The sequence below is a fragment of the Thamnophis sirtalis genome, unplaced genomic scaffold (assembly GCF_051295495.1).
Source record: "Thamnophis sirtalis isolate CommonGarterSnake01/CBP01778 unplaced genomic scaffold, rThaSir2_p1.2 scaffold_11, whole genome shotgun sequence".
In the NCBI taxonomy this organism is placed as follows: Eukaryota; Metazoa; Chordata; class Lepidosauria; order Squamata; family Natricidae; genus Thamnophis; species Thamnophis sirtalis.
The window spans coordinates 10291615-10313072 of NW_028261391.1; the positions used below are offsets into that span (position 1 = coordinate 10291615).

A 21458-nucleotide genomic window follows, 5' to 3' on the forward strand; every position below is an offset into this window, starting at 1 on the left:
TAGTTTGACACCCCTGGTCTATGTGATTGCTAAGAATCGCTACTAACGATGTCCAACTTAATATAAAAAGCTTGAATTAAGCTGTAAGAAACAATAGATATTTGATACTCAAAAACTCTGAAAAATAAATATATTAGATAATGTTTAGTATCATTTTTTGCGTGAGCCTGTATTAAAAAAGAAATTTTGTGACCTGTTCACAAAAGAAAGTATGTATCTACCCATACCCATACATAAGGCACATATATACATGCTTTATATGTGTTTGGTAAAAAGGCACAATGCCCTTGTTATATTCTCTATTAAGGACAAGAGGAGCAAAGCAAATTTTCATAGCTTATCGTTAAACACACTTACCATATCCAGAGGTGTAATTGGGCCCTCTCCGGCCTCTGCCTCTTCCACTATAGGACCTTGAGCCTTGCACAGACGAAGGGTTGCTTTCATCAGTGATATAACCCTTTTCCTTCTCAGGGCCTCTGGTAGATGAAGGTCTAAAACCCATGCCAATTTGACGCAACTGCTCGTCAATCTGGAGCCTTTCCATCCGTAGTTGTTCTACCTCCTGAATTGAGAGTTGTATTAAATATAAACTAAGCTATGTATTGTTATTGTTCCCCAATTTATTTTCTTATGCACTCTTCACTTTAGAAAAGAATAAGCAAGCTTCTAACTACGCTAACAAATAATTACATTCACGGAATTACAGGGTCAAAGAGCTTCTGATTGCTTAAATGTCAATGAGTATCAACAAGACATGATTCACTGGAAATACCCTAATAAGTGTTAGATAGTTCGGTATACATTTCTTTCAAATGTTTCATAATTTTTACTTGTAGCAATCTGTTTTTTCACATCGAGGACCAATTCCCAACATGTGTTGGTATAAGATGTTACCTAAGTATTGGGCTAGATTTGTTCAAATCAACTGTTTTAAAATACCAGAATAAAAATCCTTGGGGTTAAAACTACTGTGAAGTCTACAGTTATGAAATTATAAAATGAAAAAAATAGTGATTAGGCTGGAAACAATCAGGGTTTTTATACAGGGGCTGAAGAATACGGTATAAAGATTAGAAAGGTACATAAAAATGAATAATAACAACAACAATGATGGGAATATAACAAGGTTGATCTAAAAATGTACTGGAAGATATAAGAAAAAAAGCAGAATGATCACCTTCAAGATAAGGTAGATGTAAGTGAAAATAATTAGAAATCAATCCTGATTCCTAGCTCTGCAGCAGCAAATCACATTCATTTAATGGACCCGCAATAGGTAAGAGTGGATTGCAAACTAAATCTGAAAATTACATCAAGCAATGCTTACCTTTAAGTAGGCAATATGGTATTCAAGAAGTACTTGGACATTCCCTATGCTTTCTTTAGTACCCACAAACACAAATGGAACCATTCCCTATAAAGATAAAATATGTTTTTCAAATATATATATATAAACTAAATCACATATAATTCTTGCAACTGTATATGCGTGCCTGGACACACAGACAAAATCAAACACTATTTTAACTAAAGCTACCATGTAACTTATATGTGTATGTCTTATTTAGGATTGATTCCAGAGCAGTCTCAACAATATTCTAGTATGAAATGGTTGGGGGGTTGGTTTTTTTTTTTTGCCAGGCGTAAGTTGTTAGATTTGTTTTGTTATATTGTACAAACAAGCTTAACCTGAATTCTCAAGAGAGGCTAAACTGATTGGCTTGGAGTTATAAAATCTGTAGAAAACCTTAAAGATAACAGAACCAAGATTTTGACTTTTGAAACCAAATTTTAAAAGAATTAGCTAGTTTATGGCCAACATATAGGGAGCATAAGCCATAATTGATAGATACAATCATTTGATCAAGAATAAGCTAATGTCAAGGTTGTGTCTCTAATTAGTGAGGAACATTTGAACTCTGCCAGAGATGCTGGCTTATTGTTGAAGTTACTTGGATGTTAGACAGAGGTCATACAGACATCAGTGAATGCTTGGTGCTATACCATCACTAGATTAAAGAGGGGAGCAAATCTAGAGCCCACAGCATTCTCCTATGACTGCACATTGCGAATCCATATGCTTCAATGAAGTAATGCAATCATTCAAAATAACAATTTAGAACTGTATGCATCTGAGCTATCTATTTCCTACAGTATCTTTGTACAGTTACCTGGTTAGACACAATGGGAAACATACCATATTTTTCAGAGTATAAGACGCACCAGAGTATAAGAGGCACCAAGATTTTGAAGAGGTAAATTTTAAAAAAAGTTTTTGCACTCTGCAGAACTCCCAAACCCTCTGCACGCCTCATTTTTTGTGAAAAATGGGGTATGCAGAGAGTTTGAGAGGCCTGCAAAGTGCTCCTGGAGGCTGGGGGGAAAACAAGCAAAAAACGGCCTGTTTTTCACAAAAATTGGCCCTTTTTGCCAAAAAAAAATATGGCATGCATAGCCTTTAGGAGGCTTGTAGAGTGCTCCTGGGGTGGGGTGGGGATGAGCAAAAACAAACAGCCTGTTTTTTGCTCATTTCTGCCCTCCCCAGCCCCCAGGAACACTTTGCAGGCCTCCCAAACCCTCTGCGCAGCCATTTTTGTGAAGGGGGCGGGGTTTTGGGAGGCCAAAAATGTTGTATTCCGTGTATAAGACACCACCAGATGTTCACCCTCTTTTGGGGGGGGGGGAGGTGTGCCTTATACTCTGAAAAAATATGGTAATACTGCATTAATTCTTGAGCCCAACTGAGCTTTACTGACACAGCACATTAAAAAAATAATGAGATTTCACAATTAACAGTACCGCTACTCAAGTACATATTTGTTAGATTTATGTACAGGCAGTCCTCGACTTAAGGACAGTTGATTTAGTGACTGTTCAAAGTTACAACAGAACTGAAAAAAGTGAATTATGACTGTTTTTTGCACTTATGATCTTTGTGGTATCCCTGGGGTCACATGATCAAAATTCAGCCGCTTGGCAACTGACTCATATTTATGACAATTGCAGGGTGCAAAGGATATGTGATCAGCTTTTGCAATCTTCTGAGAAACAAAGTTAATGGGGAAGCCAGATTCACTTAATCTTGTTACTAACTGAACAACTGCAATGATTCATTTACTGTAACGATTGTGGCAACTAAGGCCATATAATGGGACAAAACTTCCTTAACAAATGTTTTGCTTAGCAACACAGTTTGGGCTCAATTTTGGTCATAAATTGAGGACTCCCTATGCAGCCTTTTTTCCCAGGAGCTCAAGATAGCAATAACCCTTAGACTTATATACCGCTTCACAGTGCTTTACAGCCCTCTCTAAGAGGTTTACAGAGTCAGCCTATTGCCCCCAACAATCTGGGCCCTCATTTTACCGACCTCAGAAGGATGGAAGGCTGAGTCAACCTTGAGCCAGTGAGAATCGAACTGCAGTCAGCAAAAGCAGCTTGCAGTACTGGATTCTAACCACTGAGCCACCGTGACTCATATTGCATGAACTTTCCACCATTATTCCACAAACAAAACCTCACATCCCCCTTTAATTTCTACCCTACCCATAGGACGTTCATTGCCAAGGAAAGAGGGGGAAAAAGAAGTTAAAATCGTACATCTTCTCTGGGTAGTTTGTTCTCGTTGTCTCCTTCAATTCTCACTCGAACAACTCCAGACTTGTCCACAATCTCTTGAATAACTTTGCCATTTTTGCCAATTACTTTCCCTTTAACAAATAAAAGATATTGAAGTTGTGAGTTATCATTAGGAATTTGGCCTCAAGTAAACCGCCAACAAGAAAAACAATTAGAAAAATTCTTTATAATAATTTAAGGCTGATGCTGGAACTACTTTTATGACTGAAAGAAGGATAATTTCCACTTTCCCATTAGGCTCTTCTGCACCCTCAAAATATAAATATTTATTGCCATTAGGTTAGATTGAAATAGATTGGCAGGGAGTGTGTGTGTGAAAGGGGCGGGGGAGAGAAAAGATGGGGAAAAGATTTTTATGTTGAAACTTTTCCCTGCTAGTGTTAAAATGTTATTATTATTACATACCTACAAGACTCCTAGGAACCTGAATAAAGTCTTCCACAAATTCCAAATAGCTTCTAGCTTTTTTCACTGCCTCAGCACTCTGGTAATAAATAGAACAGAATGCATTAAACATTAAAAGTTAAAACACTTTTAGGGAACAACTATTTCCATATAAAATGAGGGGGGAAAACTACACATACTCTCTTTTGCAATGAGAAAATGCAAGTATTTGTATCTGGCAAATTAAAAATGATGGCTATCAAACAGGTGCTTAAACACTATGGGATTATGGGACTTATCTTCAAACTACTATATACATTTGCAAATTGCTGCATGCACTTTTACACAACCATTTAAGTAAATGTTTTTATCTGAACCTCAACATTATGATAGCCATTTTGTCACCCATCTAAAATTTTAAAGCTTCCCAAAGGCTCCAACGGCCGTACGGACAAACCAGAAGTGATGGTTTTTAGTCCTCCGGAGGCTTCAGGGAAGCCTCCTGAAGGTCCCTGAAGCCTCCGGAGGGCTTAAACCGATCCTACGAGCAAAGCGGAAGTCCGTTCCTGAAGTTCCGGTTTGCCCATAGGGCCGTTTTTTGCGCTCCAGAGGCTTCAGGGAACCTCCTGAAGCCTTCCGGGGGGGGGGGATCCGGGGGGGAGGGGAGGAGGCTGTTTTTGTCTTCCCCAGGCTCCTATAAAGCCTCTGGAGCCTGGGTAGGGCAAAAAATGGCCTCAAAAAAAGGCTGACAGGGCAACGCCTCGCATGCCCTGACAATGACTCCATGTGCCACCTGTGACACGCATGCCATAGGTTTGCCATCCTGGATCCAGACTTAAGCCCAAAGAAGTCAGAGTTTCCCAACTTGAAAATATGATGTTTCTGTGTTCTCTTTTACCTCTCCATAGATCCTGAAAGTTCCAGTATCTTCTTCAAGTTCAATTGCAGTAACGCCTGGCACTTTCCTGGCTTGCTGTATATTACTGCCATGTGTTCCTATTGCAAGTCCCATTAAGTCTTCTCTGACAACAAATTCTTCATGAAATGCCGCTGCAAGCTGTTTTGTGCACTGGGGAAAAAGGAAAAAAATATATGTTTATTCTTCATAAAAACTTCAAGCACGAACACCGTTTCAGCGACTAAATCAGAAGCATAATTAAAAGGTGTGAGAAAACCAGCTGAGACCCACTCACTTCTAAATGCTTTGTTGCTTCTTCATTTCTTGACATGAGCATTAACTTGGTTCGAATGCTACGCAAATGCATGTCGCTGAGTATGCTCACTCTTTTTACTGTTGCCTCACTGGCAGACTGAAAGAAAAACAATGGGTAAGGATCTTCATTTTACAGGCGATGAATTTTAAAAAAAAAAACAATTATTTCACCTGCCATTGTCCCAAAGGTGCTTTTTCAAAAAGGCAACTGGACTTTGTTTTTCCTTTGAAGAAAAGCACCTTTGAGACAACCACAACCAGGATAACCGAGAATCTCCACAAACAATTTACCTACCTCTGATTCATATCTAATTTAGAATACGTGGAAGAGACCAAATAAAATTGATATGCTAAGTGTTTTTTTTTCCTATTTAAAACTGAAATATTTGTTTTTATTAGTTTATTAGGGCGGTGAAATCCATATTGTTATTTGTGGGCAAGCAGGGTCTGCTGATCTACTTTGCTCAATGCAGCTTGATATGCTTTTAGCATAAAGCCAGATTCAGATGCAACAGCTGTGGCAATCAAAGTGACACCAAATAATACAAAAACCTTTGCTATAGGTCCCAGGTTCTTGTTTGATCCAATAGGCAAAGGTTACCAGGCCCAAATAGTACAGCTTGGATTATAGCTTGCATGAGATCCTATTTGCAATTCTTCAATCTGCATTTTCTAAAGAATATTTTCTTTTCACCAGTGGAAAGGTATAGTAATATCTTTTAATCCTCTATACAAGCCAGACCCAAAGTATCAAATTGGTAACATAAAAGTTAACATAAAAATGACTTGCTCACTGATAGGGTAAAAAAAAAAAAAGGAAGAAACGTTATCTTACCAGAACTATTAATTGAGCTGCTTCAGCCTGGAAAAAAATTCTGCAGGCTCCTACAGCTTTCTTAAAATCCTTGTGAGCGCTTTCATTAGCACACCTAGAAAATTAATGTATGAATTAATTTGTTTTGAAACGTGACCAATAAGACATGAAATTGGAAAAATTGAAAATACTGAAAAATCTCTTTAAGGCACAGCCAGAAAACAACTTTTAAAAAGCTCATTTGCTTTTATTGAGAAAAGAACTGAAAACTTATACCACATTGCCAAAAGAATAAAACACAACAAAACATTACAAGGTGAAACATTGATTTAACAGACCAATTATTCCCAATTGTCCATTAAATCAGACTGTACATCATTTGAAGGAACATTACTATACAAATAATACAAATTAGAATCAAGATGTTTTTATACAAATGATGTAAAAGCAGGAAGAATTCCATCTGCTGCATCTGAGATCCACTGCATTAAGTTCTGCTAAATCAAAGTTTCACATTTCAGATGTATGTACACTGAGAATAATTTGCATGAGCATACAGGTAGTCCTCACTCAATGACCCTAATTGGGATTGACAACTCTGCAGCTAACGAAAAGCAGTTGCTAAGTGGGGAATCACATGACTGCGATTGGTCTTTCCAGCTGGAAAGAGACAAGATTACTGTATTCAGTTTCAGCTTTTGTTTGCCACCTGGCTGCTGGAGAGGTCACACTGCTTTCGATGTGCAGAAGAATAAACAGCTCGCTCTCTTGAACTCCCTCTCCAATCTCTACACTCTGTGGTGGTGGGAGGGAAGGATCTAGCAAAGAAGAAATTGCCTACCGGAATCACTTTATTCCCCCACCTCAACCGCTATAGAGTAGAGAGATCGGAGAAAGGATTTCAAGACAGTACTGTAAGCGGTTTGCACAGTATGCTCACAGTTCTCAATCCAAGCTGCTGGCACAATTGCTGTCTCATTGCATTGCGTAGAAGAGCAATCAACTTATTTTCTTGCAATCCCTCTCTCTCCAATTTCTCTGCTTTGTTGGAAAGGGCAAGGGAGAAAGAAAAAGCCACAGGTCAGGCACAGGATAACATGTTCTGACTGTCATGTGACTCAGGGACACTGAGGGGGTTATAAATGGGTTGTAACCTTATCTTTTCAGCACTGCTGTAACTTTGAATGGTTGCTGAACAAATTACCTGCAAGCAAAGACTACTTGTATTATGTCTTTTTTTGACCTTCCAAAACATAAGTGACAGCCCAAAAAGAAAATTTCCATGTTAATTTGCAAAGCCAGGCAGCTCCACTCTTTCATTAGACAGAAAGTGTTCAAATTCAGGATTATCTTATGAAAGTCAATTTCTAATAGAGATGTAGTTCTAATATAAGGAATTTTGAAGAGTGCTTACGCCTCTCTCAGGTCTTCTGGAACGTCTACGGCACATCTGAAGAATGTATTCTTGTTCACAGGTTTATTCTGATTCACAGGCCGAAGTCGTTCAAATGTGACTATTTCATTGTAAGTAGCATCACAAGCAGCATACTCAATGACATAAAACTGAGAAAAGATTATTCTTCTTAATTTTAAAAAAATAAGTCGTGACTGATCAAAGATTCAGAATATTTACTTTTCTCTCATTACGTATGTTTATCTACTCTCAACTATTTATCATTCCCTTCACAGCTCAATAATGTCAAGTTATCATATCTTTCCTAATCCCCATTTTCTCTTTATAACAGCCCTGTAAGGCAGTGGTTCCCAAACTTGGCAACTTTAAGACTTGTGGACTTCAACTCCCAGAATTCTCCAGCCAGCTGGCTGGAGAATTCTGGGAGTTGAAGTCCACAAGTCCACAAGTCTTAAAGTTGCCAAGTTTGGGAACCACTGCTGTAAGGTAAGGTTATAGAGTGTGATTTTAATTAAGATATTAAGACCCAATATTAATTTATGTAAGATATTAAGGCCCCATAATAATTATATTATAATTAAGGCCCTATTAAGATATTCAAAATAATGCAACACAGTCATATAGCATCCATACATTGTCAAAGACTTATTTTCCCTCACAAATTCATTAGGTCACATTACATTAAAACAGCTATAGCCTCAAAACATAAATTATTTGGGATAAAATTTGTATTTCAGGCTCTTTTTCCTTTTTTATCATCCATTCCACAACTAACTAAGTTAGAAGATCCAAGTTTATTTCATTTTTTTTTCAAGATTGGAAGACAGTATCAACCAATAGAGACCAAAGAAAGCATTTGTAGCTCAGGGCTGAACTATGGAGTCTTTGTGGTACATTCTGAACATGATTTGTTTTCTTGCAGGCATTTCATTACCCAACCAAGTAACACCATCACTGCTAGTTCTGCTAGAACAGTACTGATGATGTTACCCAGTTGAGTAATTAAATGTCAAGCTCAGAATGCACTAAGGACCCCATGGATAAGAAGCAAGTTACTAAATATATATAATTTAACTTCTATGTGGTTCTTAGCTATTCAATTACTTCACAATAATTAATGCTCCCTTTAGATGGATCTTTCTCATGATACAATTCCACCTACTTACCTCCCCTTTCATCATTCGAACCTTTGCCAGCCACCAGCCACATGGCTCTTGGTCATTTGCTCTCGAGTAAACCTGAAAGTAAATTAAACAGTATTTAGACCACTGTGATTTGAACTTCTTAGGAAAATCATTTTAAAATGTTATTTAATATTTGGATTTATTCCATATTTTTTAATCAGAGTTCCCAAAATCAGACATGAGAAATTTCAATTAATTGAATATTTTCTGTTTCTCACCATAAAGAAGTGGTACCTATGTCGAAAGTTGGATCATTTCTTTATGCTGAGATGTAATTGCCCCAAAGTGGTTATTTTTGCACAAATTAATATTATGGAGCATTAAAAAAACTTAACTATTTTTTTTTAAAAAAAAATCCTATTCCTTAGGCTTGTGATGGTGAACCTATGGCATGCGTGCCACACAAAGCCATTTGTTAGGGCACGCGAGGCATTGCCTTGTCAGCTCCAGCGCTCAGGCGTGCGCTGGCCAGCTGACTTCGGCCTTCTTTTAAGGCCATTTTTCACCCCTAGGAGGCTTCAGGAGGCTTCCCTGAAGGCTCTGGAGGGCAAAAAAATGGTCCTACGAGCAAACCGGACTTCTGATTTGACCATAAGGCCAGTTTCTCACGCTCTGAAGATTTCAGGGAAGCCTCCATAGGGCCTCGGGGTGGTGGGGGAGGCTGTTTTTGCCCTCCCCAGGCTCCTAGAAAGCCTCTGGAGCCTGGGGAGGGCAAAAAACAGGTCCATCACGGTCCAAAAGCAGGAGGTAGAATGGGGACATGTGCGCAGAGCATTATGGGTGTTTATATAGAAGAAAAAATAATTGATTTTAAATAATTTCCTCCAGCCTGAAGAAAATAGATTTTTGAAAATAAATAGTTGGTGGTGTAGAAATGAAATTAAACTATTATTATAAAACTCATTATGTTGTCAATTAATCTTAATGGGACATACTTTCATAATGAAAAGAAATTAAATATGCCCACACATGGATTATTTCTCTACTGAAGAAAATGTGGTGGATGTAGCCCTCACAATAATCTAATCTGAAACATGTTTGGCTTGATTTTTGGTATTCTATATACAGTTACTAACAATGCTATAAATAATTAACAAATTACTGGACAAAAACCCAAGACTGAGTACAACTTAATCCATGACTGTATAAAACGACACCAACCCAATTCTGCTGCACTATAGCAAGAAAGTATTATAAGGCCTCTTCCTAACTACCCTATATCCATTCTCTAAGTCAGATGAAGTAATGGCTATGACATTCCAACACATCCCACACATTTAAAATCCAAGCACAGAAGCACAAATCATCTGGCTGAATATATGATTTAATCAGAGATACTAATCACAAATTTCAAATAAATAGCATATGCATCCCATGTAGAATGAGAATTAGGTTAACAATTTGAATTTTCTTCAGACAATATTCTTTAAACTGGACCTCAAATAGCTTTTACACCTGTTCTGATATAACAGAAAAGACAATGAAATCTTGCCCACTGCATTTTATCACTCCTCTAACGAGAAGAATTTAGCTTTATAGAACCCAACAAAAACAGAAGAAACCAGTAGCACTGAGTGTATTTACAAGAACATCTTTGAAGCACCCAAGAAGCTTTCAAACAATGTTCATACTTGCCCAAAATAAAGGCATGGTTAAGTTGTAATATAAAAAGTATCTTGAGGGTCTACAGGACATGACAAGAGGAAGCTCATCCTACCTGCCTTCTATAAATATTGTATGACTGGTTAAACCTACCATAGCAACCATTTTGTGAAAACACCTACAACATGCTCTCAGCATTCCAAACATACCCACAGACTTTAAAATATTGCCTATATCCACCACTGAGGATGGAACCTTTTCTCCAAGAAAGCATATTTTGGTTAATTATTAAAAACACATTCATGACAAACGTTATTTGGCATTAAAATATTCTACCCTGGCACATGGTAGACTTTTTTAAAACAAAAATTAAATAGCCTTCTGTCAGGAATGTAAATTCCATAAGGAACAATGAGTTTGAGGTCATTTCTAACTATATCTCAGCTTCAGACTTGGCAGGAATTCAAGACAATATTTTGTAGTGTGTAACTATTGCAATTAATATTCATGGTATGGCATGAATTTTTTTTAATTTAAACATGGTTGCTTAAAAACCTGCCCAAAAGCAACTCATATTTTTTTTCCCTAATAAAGTTGTTTCCTTTTAACTAATGTTTCTGATTTTTTTTAATTTTGCATTTTTAAAGCCATTTTAAAAAAAACAAGTTCTATTAACTTGATGATAGCAAACTAAGTTCTACCATTAACCTTCCAGAAGAAACTTCCACATAAGCAAGCAAAGAAATACTTGAATTAAATCACCTCCACTTCATCTCCTTCACCAATTTCTTTCTTGATATCAGGTGGTGGTGGTAATCTTACATCACTGAAAGGAACCTGGCGTTCTGGTTGCCAACTGTAAATTGAATAGATATTTTAGATTAGCAAGGATTACCAAGAATGTTACATGTCACTTAAATGGAATACTATCAACTTTAACTCAGCAGAGAACTCCACTGCGTATAGAGACAACTCAGAAGTGCAGCTGTTAGAAAGTGAGGACTAAACTGCAGGCAGAACAATCCCACCAGCGTAAAGTGACACCAATTTTAATTTGGTTGCTCTGGTTGCCAATACAGAGGGGCTATCACATGCAATTCAAAGTGTTGGACTCTTTAAATTCTACAGCGATGTAGCCAATCAGAATAAAAAAGATGGGCATATTCTACAAACAAAATGAAAGAGAAGCAATTTTTGTAATACGTACTTGTTTTCAAACACAACTGTGAGTGAATCCTCATGAACATCTTTGATGAATCCCTGAGATAAAAGAACAAAAATTACAATAATTTACAGCACAAAAATATAGCATTTTATTACAAAATCTCTATTTAACAGAAATGCCGCAGAAAATACCAAGAATTGTAGATTTATTTAACAGACAGAGACTTATTGGAGAAGAGATGGTGATAAATTGCTCTCACTCTTGTTGCGGTGATATGGAGACTAATGAATCACTAATTTAATTCCCCAACAAATTATTCTTGATAGAACAAAAAATCCTTCATCCTGCTCAAATTCTCTCCTGGCTTTTCCCCACCCAGATAGTTGATATTTCCCAAAATGTATTTATTAAATATGCCACCAATCTCACTGTTGAAAGACTCTGAAATGTCATTTAAAAAATTATACAACCATTATTGTCAAATCCACTTTACTAATCCTTTTGTTGTGACAGAATATAGACTAGCAAAAGCAAATGTTCAGACCAGCTCTGTGGTGGGATATGATTGGTACGCCCCGGTACGGGCGTACCGGTGCCTGCTGGGAGCACTAGATACTGTTCCAGTACGGTGCTCCAGAGGGCCCACCCGTCCTTCTTACCTGTACTTGAGCTAATTAGGGCTTTTGCGCATGTGCACAGAGCATATGGCGCCTGCGCAATGCTCCGACCAGCTGGAGCGTCGCGGGTGGTAAGTATGTATGCGCATGCTGCGTGCGTGCACGTGGTGGACGCCCGGCCCCGTTGCACCGATCTGGAACCCACCACTGGACCAGACAAACAAACTGCAGTGTTAATTGGCAATTAACGACTGCAACTGGGATGGGGAATTTCACTGTTAAGCACTGCTGTCACTAAGTCACATGACTAAGGATGGTAGGTCTAGTTACAGTCAAGTGAGGTCATTAAGTGCAATGCCACATGACCACAACTTGCGATTTCCTACTGGTTGACCCTTTGCTTAAGGGGCAGCACTGGGCTTGTCAGCTAGAAAGTCAACAGCCCGAGATATAAGCACCCCACAACAGAATGAGCTCCCATTCTTGCCCCAGCTCCTGTCAACCTAGCAATTTAAAAGCATGTAAATGTGAGCAGATACCACTTCGGTGTGAAAAGTAACATGCTGGCCACATGGCTGCAGTAACATCTTCCAACAGCGCTGGCTAATGGCCCTTGAAATGGAGATGAGCACCCCTACAGTTGACAGCAACTAGCACAGTAAAATCCACAGGGATTCCTTTACTGTTACCTTTACCTTTTGCTTTCAAGAAGATGGCAGAGAGTCACAAATGGGGTTTATGTGACTGCAAGGACACTGTGACAAACATAACTTGGACTGGTTATAAGCCTCCTTGTACAGGGCCATTATAACATCGAATGTTTGCTGAACACTAAGCACTAATGTACTTTCTTCTTCCAGCATAAAAAAGAAACACCCCAGGATTTCTGACACCTTAATTACACAGCTCTAATGCAACCTCATTTCTGTTTCTGTTACTATGCTGAGTAAAGTGCATCCTAAGTCTGCATGGGACCTGCCATCAGTCTTGCCATAAGTTGAATCCCTTGACCATCATAGAATAAGACTCCTAGGTTTTGATGAGTTTATAATACTGGAGGTGATATAGAGAAGTAAAAAGAGAAGATATAATCTTTCTTTATTGTTTCTATTAAAAATTATTTCCTAATGTTATCTGACTGATGGACAAAAATATTTTATTTATTGCATACAATGCAAGGAACATTTGCTAAATGATTATTCGAATGAATACGTACAAATCCCAACATTGTACATTAATATAAATTAATTTAAGACTAAGTATCAAACAACAACAAATTAAATGAATGATGAATATGAAAGTGCCCAGGATTATTCACTAGACTGACTCAAAGAAATCTGAAAAAGTAGAACTGATATTTAATTTAGTTCCTCCAAAGCAAGTCAAATCAGAACCCTTCCTGAAGTCTTGTTAAGTGAAAAACCACACAAATGGATACATCTCTACTTAATTTCTCCAAATAATGTTAATCCTGAAATATTGTGTTACATTCCCTTATTTCAAACAAGTGCCTTCTCAGGCATGGGCAGTGATTTCCATGTCTGGTCCAAGATAGCTCATTTGGTGCCAACTTTAGTAACATTTCAGAGCCAGATAAAAGTACTATTGTTCAGTCTTGATTTAACACCTAATTTACTATATTCAATACTAAGCATTTTCTGCAATTATGCTGTTTTTATCCTTGTTTAAATTTCATAAAAATTTGATGAAGACTAGAAAGCAGTAATAAATGGGGTATTTGAAGACTCCAAAAGGGATTGGGCTAAGGTAGGCAAAATTGGTACAATTACTTCCTATGAGTAGACTCTATGATTCTGTTAATGGACTCCTAAAACAGCATTTGGTTTTTTTACTAGATGTATCACACTGCTGGCTCACATTTGACTTGTGATTGACACGGTCAGCCAGAAACCTTTCACATGTACTATCACCAAGCCAGATCTCTGGGGCCCTATACAGGTAGTCCTTGACTTACAACATTCACTTAATGACTGTTCAAAGTTATAGGGGCACTGAAAAAAATGACTTATGACCATTTTTCACACATGATCTTGCAGCATCCTCATGGTCATGTGATTTACATGTATGTGCTTGACAACTGATTCACATTTATGACAGCTGCTGTACCCTGGGGTAATGTGATTACCTTTTGCAACCTTTTGACAAGCCAAATCAATGGGGAAACCAGATTCACTTAATAACCGTGTTACTAATTTAACAACTGTAGTGATTCACTTAACAAATGTGGCAAGAAATGCCACAGGGGACAAAATGTGGCAAGAAATGGGACAAAATTCAATTAACAAATTTCTCACTTAGCAACATGAATTCTGGGCTCAATCGTGGTCGTAAGTTGAGGACTACCTGTATTTTGTATTTCCCACACGAATGTAGAAAGTTCAGTCCACTCTTTCAGTCCAATATTTCTGGACGGTCTAGGTTTTTCTGATTTATTTGAAACATTTATGACATATAAAATAATTAGATAATGCAAAATAAACATAACACATAACACTAAAGCAAGCTAAAACTTTAAATAGCAATTACAACTAAAATACCCTCTACCCTATTCATCCTAATCCAAGCAACTGAAGAGTCACATTTTAATTGTGTTTCTTTCAGCCCAGCTGTCAGCGCTCCAAGTATCACGTAGAATTAAATCAGAGTCCAAGGCAAAACGATCCTTTTGGTTCCAATTTGTCAAGGCAATACTCCCATTTAACATACCTATCTTAATTAAGGCAGAGCTGGTCTTTTTCTCATTTTCTCATACTGTACAACCATTTTCTTCTGAACTAAGGAATATTTTCTACTATGGTCCAGCTCTCTGTTTAATTCCCTCTTCTTTCTTCCATGTTCCCAAGGCCTGTTAGCTATGACAGTAGCTCCTTCTTCATGCTCCCTGGGCCTTCCATGGAATGCATGGAGAATAATGATCCTAACTGACAAAGATTAGCCTGGCAACTCAAGGCCAATGATCTTAACCTGACCAGCCTTGGCATTAGCTCTTCTTCCTGTCCTTCAAGACCATTTCCTCTGCTTTCCACAACATTTGACACTGCTTCCAATAATCTCTTTGTGTCAGGATAGCCCTTTCAGTAAATTAAAGGTTGTAATCTCCTCCTGCTGCTGCACACAGAACTGTGTATTCCACCTCATCTGGAAGGCAGGGGGAATTATAACAGGAGGGGAAACTGCAGAATACATGGAACAAGAAACCACTCCTGCAACAAAGAGAAAGCAGTGAAACACCAGATATACTTCAGAATGAAAAGCTACCCTGTTGAGCTAAGCAGCCACAGGAAAGAATGCAATAAACTTTCTTGGACAGGCAAAAATTAAACAGAAAACCACTCAAATCCCACAGTAATTCTTGATCCTTCCCCTCTATGCACATATGCTATCTATTTACGCACAGCCCTGGCAGAATCCAGATGTTCCCAATAGGGAACTGCGCTGCTTGGAGAAAATTTGAGGCTCAAGGAATTCAAGGCAAGAGCAAACCATGCGTGCTAGTCATAAACTCTGCATCATGCCAAGAGCCCAACACCAAGTATTTTAAAGGCAAATTCTGCAAATGGCAACAAATCAGGTTCCACTGCTCGATATTGTTCTACTATCACATTTCTTCATTCCATCTTCACATTCAATTCCAAGTAATGTGGCAATCATAAATTAAATGAGTGGCCCATTAATTGAAAGATAGCTTAACAATACCTGGCTGTACAGGAACAATCAAAATCTGGGTTTTTACATAAATAATAAAAATCCCATTTTGAAAAAAATAGTGCCAAACCAGATGTGCAGCTCCTAGAGTGAATGATAACCTATTACATATAATAAAAGAAGCTATTACTTCTAGAATGTTCATTAAAATATTCAAGTCTGGAAGATTTCCCAAGTCCTAAAGTCCAAGTCTCACGGTTCAGCAGAAAAGGCCAGCAACTGGAGCAAAAAGTTCCAACAGGCAAGACATGAGGTAACATAGTCCTAGACTAAGACAAAGAATAAATCTTCAACAACTGCTCTGTGGCCACTAGAGATCTCTTGACCAACATATGGCCTATCTTAAAAACCCCTCTGTGCCCTAAGTCTTAATTTCTTAAGAGGAGGAACATTCAGTGAATAAAGCAACAGAAGCGATTATTGCAGTAGTTGAGGGCTGAACTATGGAACCAAACTCAGAGGCCCCAAGGACTTCAGTAACTTCTCCTTCAGACACAGAAAATGGAGAAAAATCAAACTGGTGGGAAAGAATTTGGATATGTATAAAAGGAAAAACAGAACTGGTACCGTTTTGAAACGTAGAGACCTCATGTATCCATTTTGTTTCTCTCTTCTTTTGTTCTTATTCATCTTCTTCCAAAAAGATTGCCACACTGCAACTCCAAGTATATTGTTTTCTTTATGTACAATGCAACATTCCATGCTTTTTTGCTGGGGTTTCCACTTTTAAATCAATTGTAGGCTTCTCATGCTATGTGCCGATCATGTATACCATCCCACCAAGTTGTGTCCTTGAATTAGGATCGCTAGTTCTCATTGTTTGCTTTTTATACTTTGTGCAGCAGTGTGGAACTTCTGATGTTTTGAGCACCATAGTAGTGTCTCTGTTGTGGTGGCTTTTGAAACTCAGACCGCATTCTAACTTCCTGATTTTCCTATTTACAGTCCCTATCTGCTTACTCGCTCAGCTCTTAACTTTATAACTGCCAATAAAACAATAAAACCATTGATTGGCAACTATGGCAACCGTACAACTTGTTGACCTCAATTCCCAATCGTATTCTCCTGAATAAAACCAATAATCCCTGAGCAATAAAAACAGTCAATCTAATGCAGTGTTTCTCAACCTTGGCAACTTGAAGATGTCCGGACTTCAACTCCCAGAATTCCCCAGCCAGCATTCACTGGCTGGGGAATTCTGGGAGTTGAAGTCCGGACATCTTCAAGTTGCCAAGGTTGAGAAACACTGATCTAACGAACAAGTGGATTCTAAATTTCTCTATGATAAATTTTCTAATGGTGAGAACAATCAACCAGTGGAATGGCTTGCCTTCAGAAGTTGCAGGTGCCCCATCACTGAAGGCTTTCCAGCAGAGACTTGTCGGAAATGGTGTGTAGACTCTCCTGCTTGTGCAGGGAGTTGGACTAGCTGACCTCCAAGGTCCCTTCCAACTCTGTTATTCTATGCTCGATGGCAACTGATACCTTACTTGTGCCTGAATTAAGTGCCATGGTTTTCATGCATTTTCTGAAACAAAGCATAGAAACCCTCTGAGTTTTCCATAACTGAAGCACTGTCACAGAAACCTCCTTCCTGACCATTCTCACTATGAGACACCCACAACCTGTGGAAGCACAAGTACGGTTTCCCCAGCTGATCTTAGCTGACTGATTGGATAATATATCAGAACCAATCCTTGAGGTTCTTAGACAGTAAGCCATTCAGGGCTTTTTAAACTGATCTCAACACATTCAATTAGTTCTGGTCATACAAAGCCATTGCCATGCTTGTAGAGCAAGCATTACACAATTTCATTTTTGCCCACATAACAAATGGGCAAGTGCATTCTGCACTGCTCAATTAAGGGCACTGGTTTACTTTTAATTTTAAATGACCACCATAATCCTGGGATATTGCTTTTATATGTAATTAAGTTTTTTATCTTCAAAGACAATTTTGATTGAGCAAATAATACCACCACAACCAAAATTATTGGAATTGCTGCTTCACAGACCCATTCTACACAAATCTACTCAGAAATTAATTCAGACACATAAGTAGAAATCCACTGATTTAAACTGTAATCCTCTACATACATATTTAGTAATTAAATTGAATTAAAAATAGCGTTAATCCACTGTAAAAATACTAGTGTTCGCTTTCCACAAAATGAGTTTATACACAAGAATATCGCAACATAGAAATCAACACTATTTTCCGTAATTTCTTCCAAAGACATATAAACATTTTAACATGAAAAAGGTAATTATGTTTGAAATCATTTATCATTCAAATTACTAATAAAAATGCCACTTTAATCCTTTCTAGTGACCCCAGTCTACAGTGAAAAATAAGCAGACAACACACCATTGGGAAAGACTACAACCACACAAATGCATCAGAATAGGTCTCAAAGTACGGTATAAAGCAGGTAATAAGGAAATGAAAGTCAGCAAATTTGAAACTGCATAAACCTTTTAACGAAACAGTAAATTTCTACAGAAACAATTTTAACAGTATTTCAGAATTGCAGTGGGAGTGTATCAATGGAAAGGGAGTCAATACTGAGATATGGAATCAAACACCACTGTAAAAGCTCCATTTCTACAGGACAGTGAAGGACCACAAATTCAATTTGCTGTATCTCCAGTCAAAATAATCTCCCATCAGAAGACAAGTCTCAACAATTGCCTTTGTTACATTTCACTATAGTAAGTATATCGTTATCAACAGCTACAAACTGTATCAGCAGTTAACAGAAAATGTGGCCTTCTCTTGAGGAAGCACTGCTCAAACATGCTGGTCAAACAATTACTCCTCAAGTATACTCAATATTTTCAAGTATTAAAGTCCAAAATGCTCCTTAGTATTAGTAGTTTAGATATTTTACTGAATACTGGCAGTCCTTGACTTACAACCATTTGTTTAGTGACTATTCAAAGTTACACCACCACTGAAAAAAATGACCTATGACCCTTTCCCAGACTTATGATCACTGCAGATCACGTGATCAAAATTCAGATGCTTGGTAACTTGCTTGTATTTATGACATCTACAATGTCCCAGGGTCATGTGATCCCCATTTGTTACCTTCTCATCTGGCTTCCAATAACCAAAGTTAATGGAGGAACCCAGAGTTGCTTAATGTTTCACTTAACAACTACAATGATTCATCTAATAACTGTGGCAAAAAGATCATAAAATGAGGCACAGCTCACTTAACAACTGCCTTACTTAGCAATAGAAATTTGGAGGTCAATTGTAGTCATAAGTCAAGGACCCCCTGTAGACCAAGAGGACAATTGCAATGATTCACTTAACCAAGGTAGCAAGAAAAGTCATAAAATGGGACAAAATTCACTTAATTTATCACAACAACATAAATTCTGGGCTCAATTGTGGTCATAAGTTGAGGACTACCTGTATGTCCCTTTTTTTGCTTCTTCCTGAGAGGATGACTTCAGTCCATAATTTCTAGAAGGGGAGATGTCAAGCTTAAAGAGACTCCAGTAAGAAGAGCCCTAGAGCTTAGTTTGCTCCCCTTTTACATGAAGTTGTTGAGAAAAGTCATTAACAGAGACTTTTGAATTGAAATGAAAAAATGCTTTTGTTTTGAATTGTCTTTTTACAAAACATGATAGGATAAGATTCTGAAGGTTAAGAATAGAGGGAACCAGGGACCTAAAGATTACACTAAAGGAGGACACTTAAATTTGACTTACAGAATGTAATAAATTATTGTATTGAGGGATATTTTAAGGGCGTCTTTTCTTTTATAAACCAATTGTGTTTAAAAAATATGAAAAGGAACAAGTTTTACCATACAAGACTCAAACTGATTTGAATGTGTATTCATAAAGAACAGGCAACAAGAATTATATGGAGAAAAATGCTATATTGATATACAAATGAAAACAGGCTATCAATAATTAAAATAGACATACACATAAATAAAAAGAGCAATCTGGACATCTTCCTATATTGAATTTACAAGAGAGATTTGTTAAGTACTGAAAAATTTAGTGAGAAGGGATAAATAAAAATAAATAAAATTTTAGGAAATTATTTGAAAGCACTAAAAAATCAAGATTGTTAAAAATACAAGGAAGGAATATAAATTTGGTTATCTGATCAAGGTTAAAAATCAATTGTTATCTCTGTTTTAGTGGGGTTTTTGTTAACTAAACCTGAATAGAGGTTTTTGAAGATATGGGCTGAGATAGGGAAGAAGAGATAACGTGTTGTATTTTAAGAGAAGATAAGTTCCTAAAATTGTTATACTTGTGATTAAGGGGAAGGAAATGCAAGTATTTCTTTCACTTTTTTACCATATGCTTATTTTTTTCTTTTATATTTTTCCGCACTTTTTTATTTTTGTTTCTATTAGTTTTTATCTTTTTAACTGTAATCTTTAATATTACTATAAAAATAATTGATTACTACAAAAAAGCAACAGAAGATAAAGACTATTTAAAATGCTCAACAGCTAAGGTCTTCACAGCTCTACTATCAAAATCTGATAGCCTAAAATAACCTCACAGCTATGCAACTTGACAGTGACAAGTGAATGTGAGAGAGCCAATGAGAGCTCAAACTAAAAAAGGCATATGACTAATGGGTAGCAGAAGCAAGCAAAAGTAAAGGCAGGTATCGCTTATGGTCAAATTAATTATTTCAAAACATATTAAAGGTAGCAAATTTTGTCACTTTTGTTCAAAAAAACCCTATCAGATCATCTACAAATCATTTAAATAACTGTTAAAATTAAAAATATTCCCACTAGACAAAATGGATAAAGATCTCTTTTTTTTTTCTGCCAGGCCTATTTTGTTCTCCAAGATTCCACCTGAAGATTTTAAAAATTACTGTATACTGGATATTTCTTAGATTTCTGCATTTTCATCTGCAGTAGTGTGCACTACTTTAGAAACTCTGTCCATAGAAAAGACTAATGCATCCCAAACTCCTTAGAAAGTCATTCTGCCCTTGTAGGATGGGTAATATAGAACAAGGGATTTGTCTCAACGAATTCATTCATGAAATTTTAGCTCTTATATTAGGAAAACTATAAGAAACAGTGATGGCATATGTTTCTTTTAAAAGAGCCAAATATTACACAAAATTCTCAGCTAGGTTCAAAATTTGTAAGAATACTAATTAGTATACAATAATGCAGAACAGCTGCAACATAATTCTACTGTATGTAAATAAAAGTGATTCCCAAACAATCACATTAGGTGATCACCCACTCCTACAAAGAACTCAAAGCGGTTTATAATCAAAATAACACAACATGATCAAACAGTATTTAACATAGTTAAGACAATTCCAACACCATCATTGTGCACCCTTCTCTGCTGGATAAAGTTTTCAAGATCTTTCTGAAAACCAAGGATCAAGGGAAAATGAAGAGCCGAGGTGGCGCAGTGGTTAAATGCAGCACTGCAGGCTACTTCAGCTGACTGCAGTTCTGCAGTTCGGCTGTTCAAATCTCACCGGCTCAGGGTTGACTCAGCCTTCCATCCTTCCGAGGTGGGTAAAATGAGGACCCGGATTGTTGTTGGGGGCAATATGCTGACTCTGTAAACCGCTTAGAGAGGGCTGAAAGCCCTATGAAGCGGTATATAAGTCTAACTGCTATTGCTATAAAATCCTCATATCAGGACACAAGATGTTCCTAAAGGCAGGGGCAACCA

General features: G+C 37.4%; 1 protein-coding gene across 2 annotated transcripts in view; it reads right to left on the bottom strand.

Moving 5' to 3' along the window:
* FXR1 (FMR1 autosomal homolog 1) overlaps window positions 1–21458 on the bottom strand; it is a 37180-nt gene that overhangs the window by 9069 nt on the left and 6653 nt on the right. For both annotated transcript variants that reach the window (XM_087725190.1, XM_087725191.1), the window contains exons 2-12: window positions 11461–11513; window positions 11016–11109; window positions 8634–8705; window positions 7468–7616; window positions 6075–6168; window positions 5220–5336; window positions 4925–5095; window positions 4048–4126; window positions 3604–3713; window positions 1331–1417; window positions 358–565 (exon numbers count right to left, since the gene is read on the bottom strand). In XM_087725190.1, coding sequence (XP_087581316.1) covers window positions 358–565; window positions 1331–1417; window positions 3604–3713; window positions 4048–4126; window positions 4925–5095; window positions 5220–5336; window positions 6075–6168; window positions 7468–7616; window positions 8634–8705; window positions 11016–11109; window positions 11461–11513 — 1234 coding nt within the window. The remainder of the gene's footprint in view (window positions 1–357; window positions 566–1330; window positions 1418–3603; window positions 3714–4047; window positions 4127–4924; window positions 5096–5219; window positions 5337–6074; window positions 6169–7467; window positions 7617–8633; window positions 8706–11015; window positions 11110–11460; window positions 11514–21458) is intronic.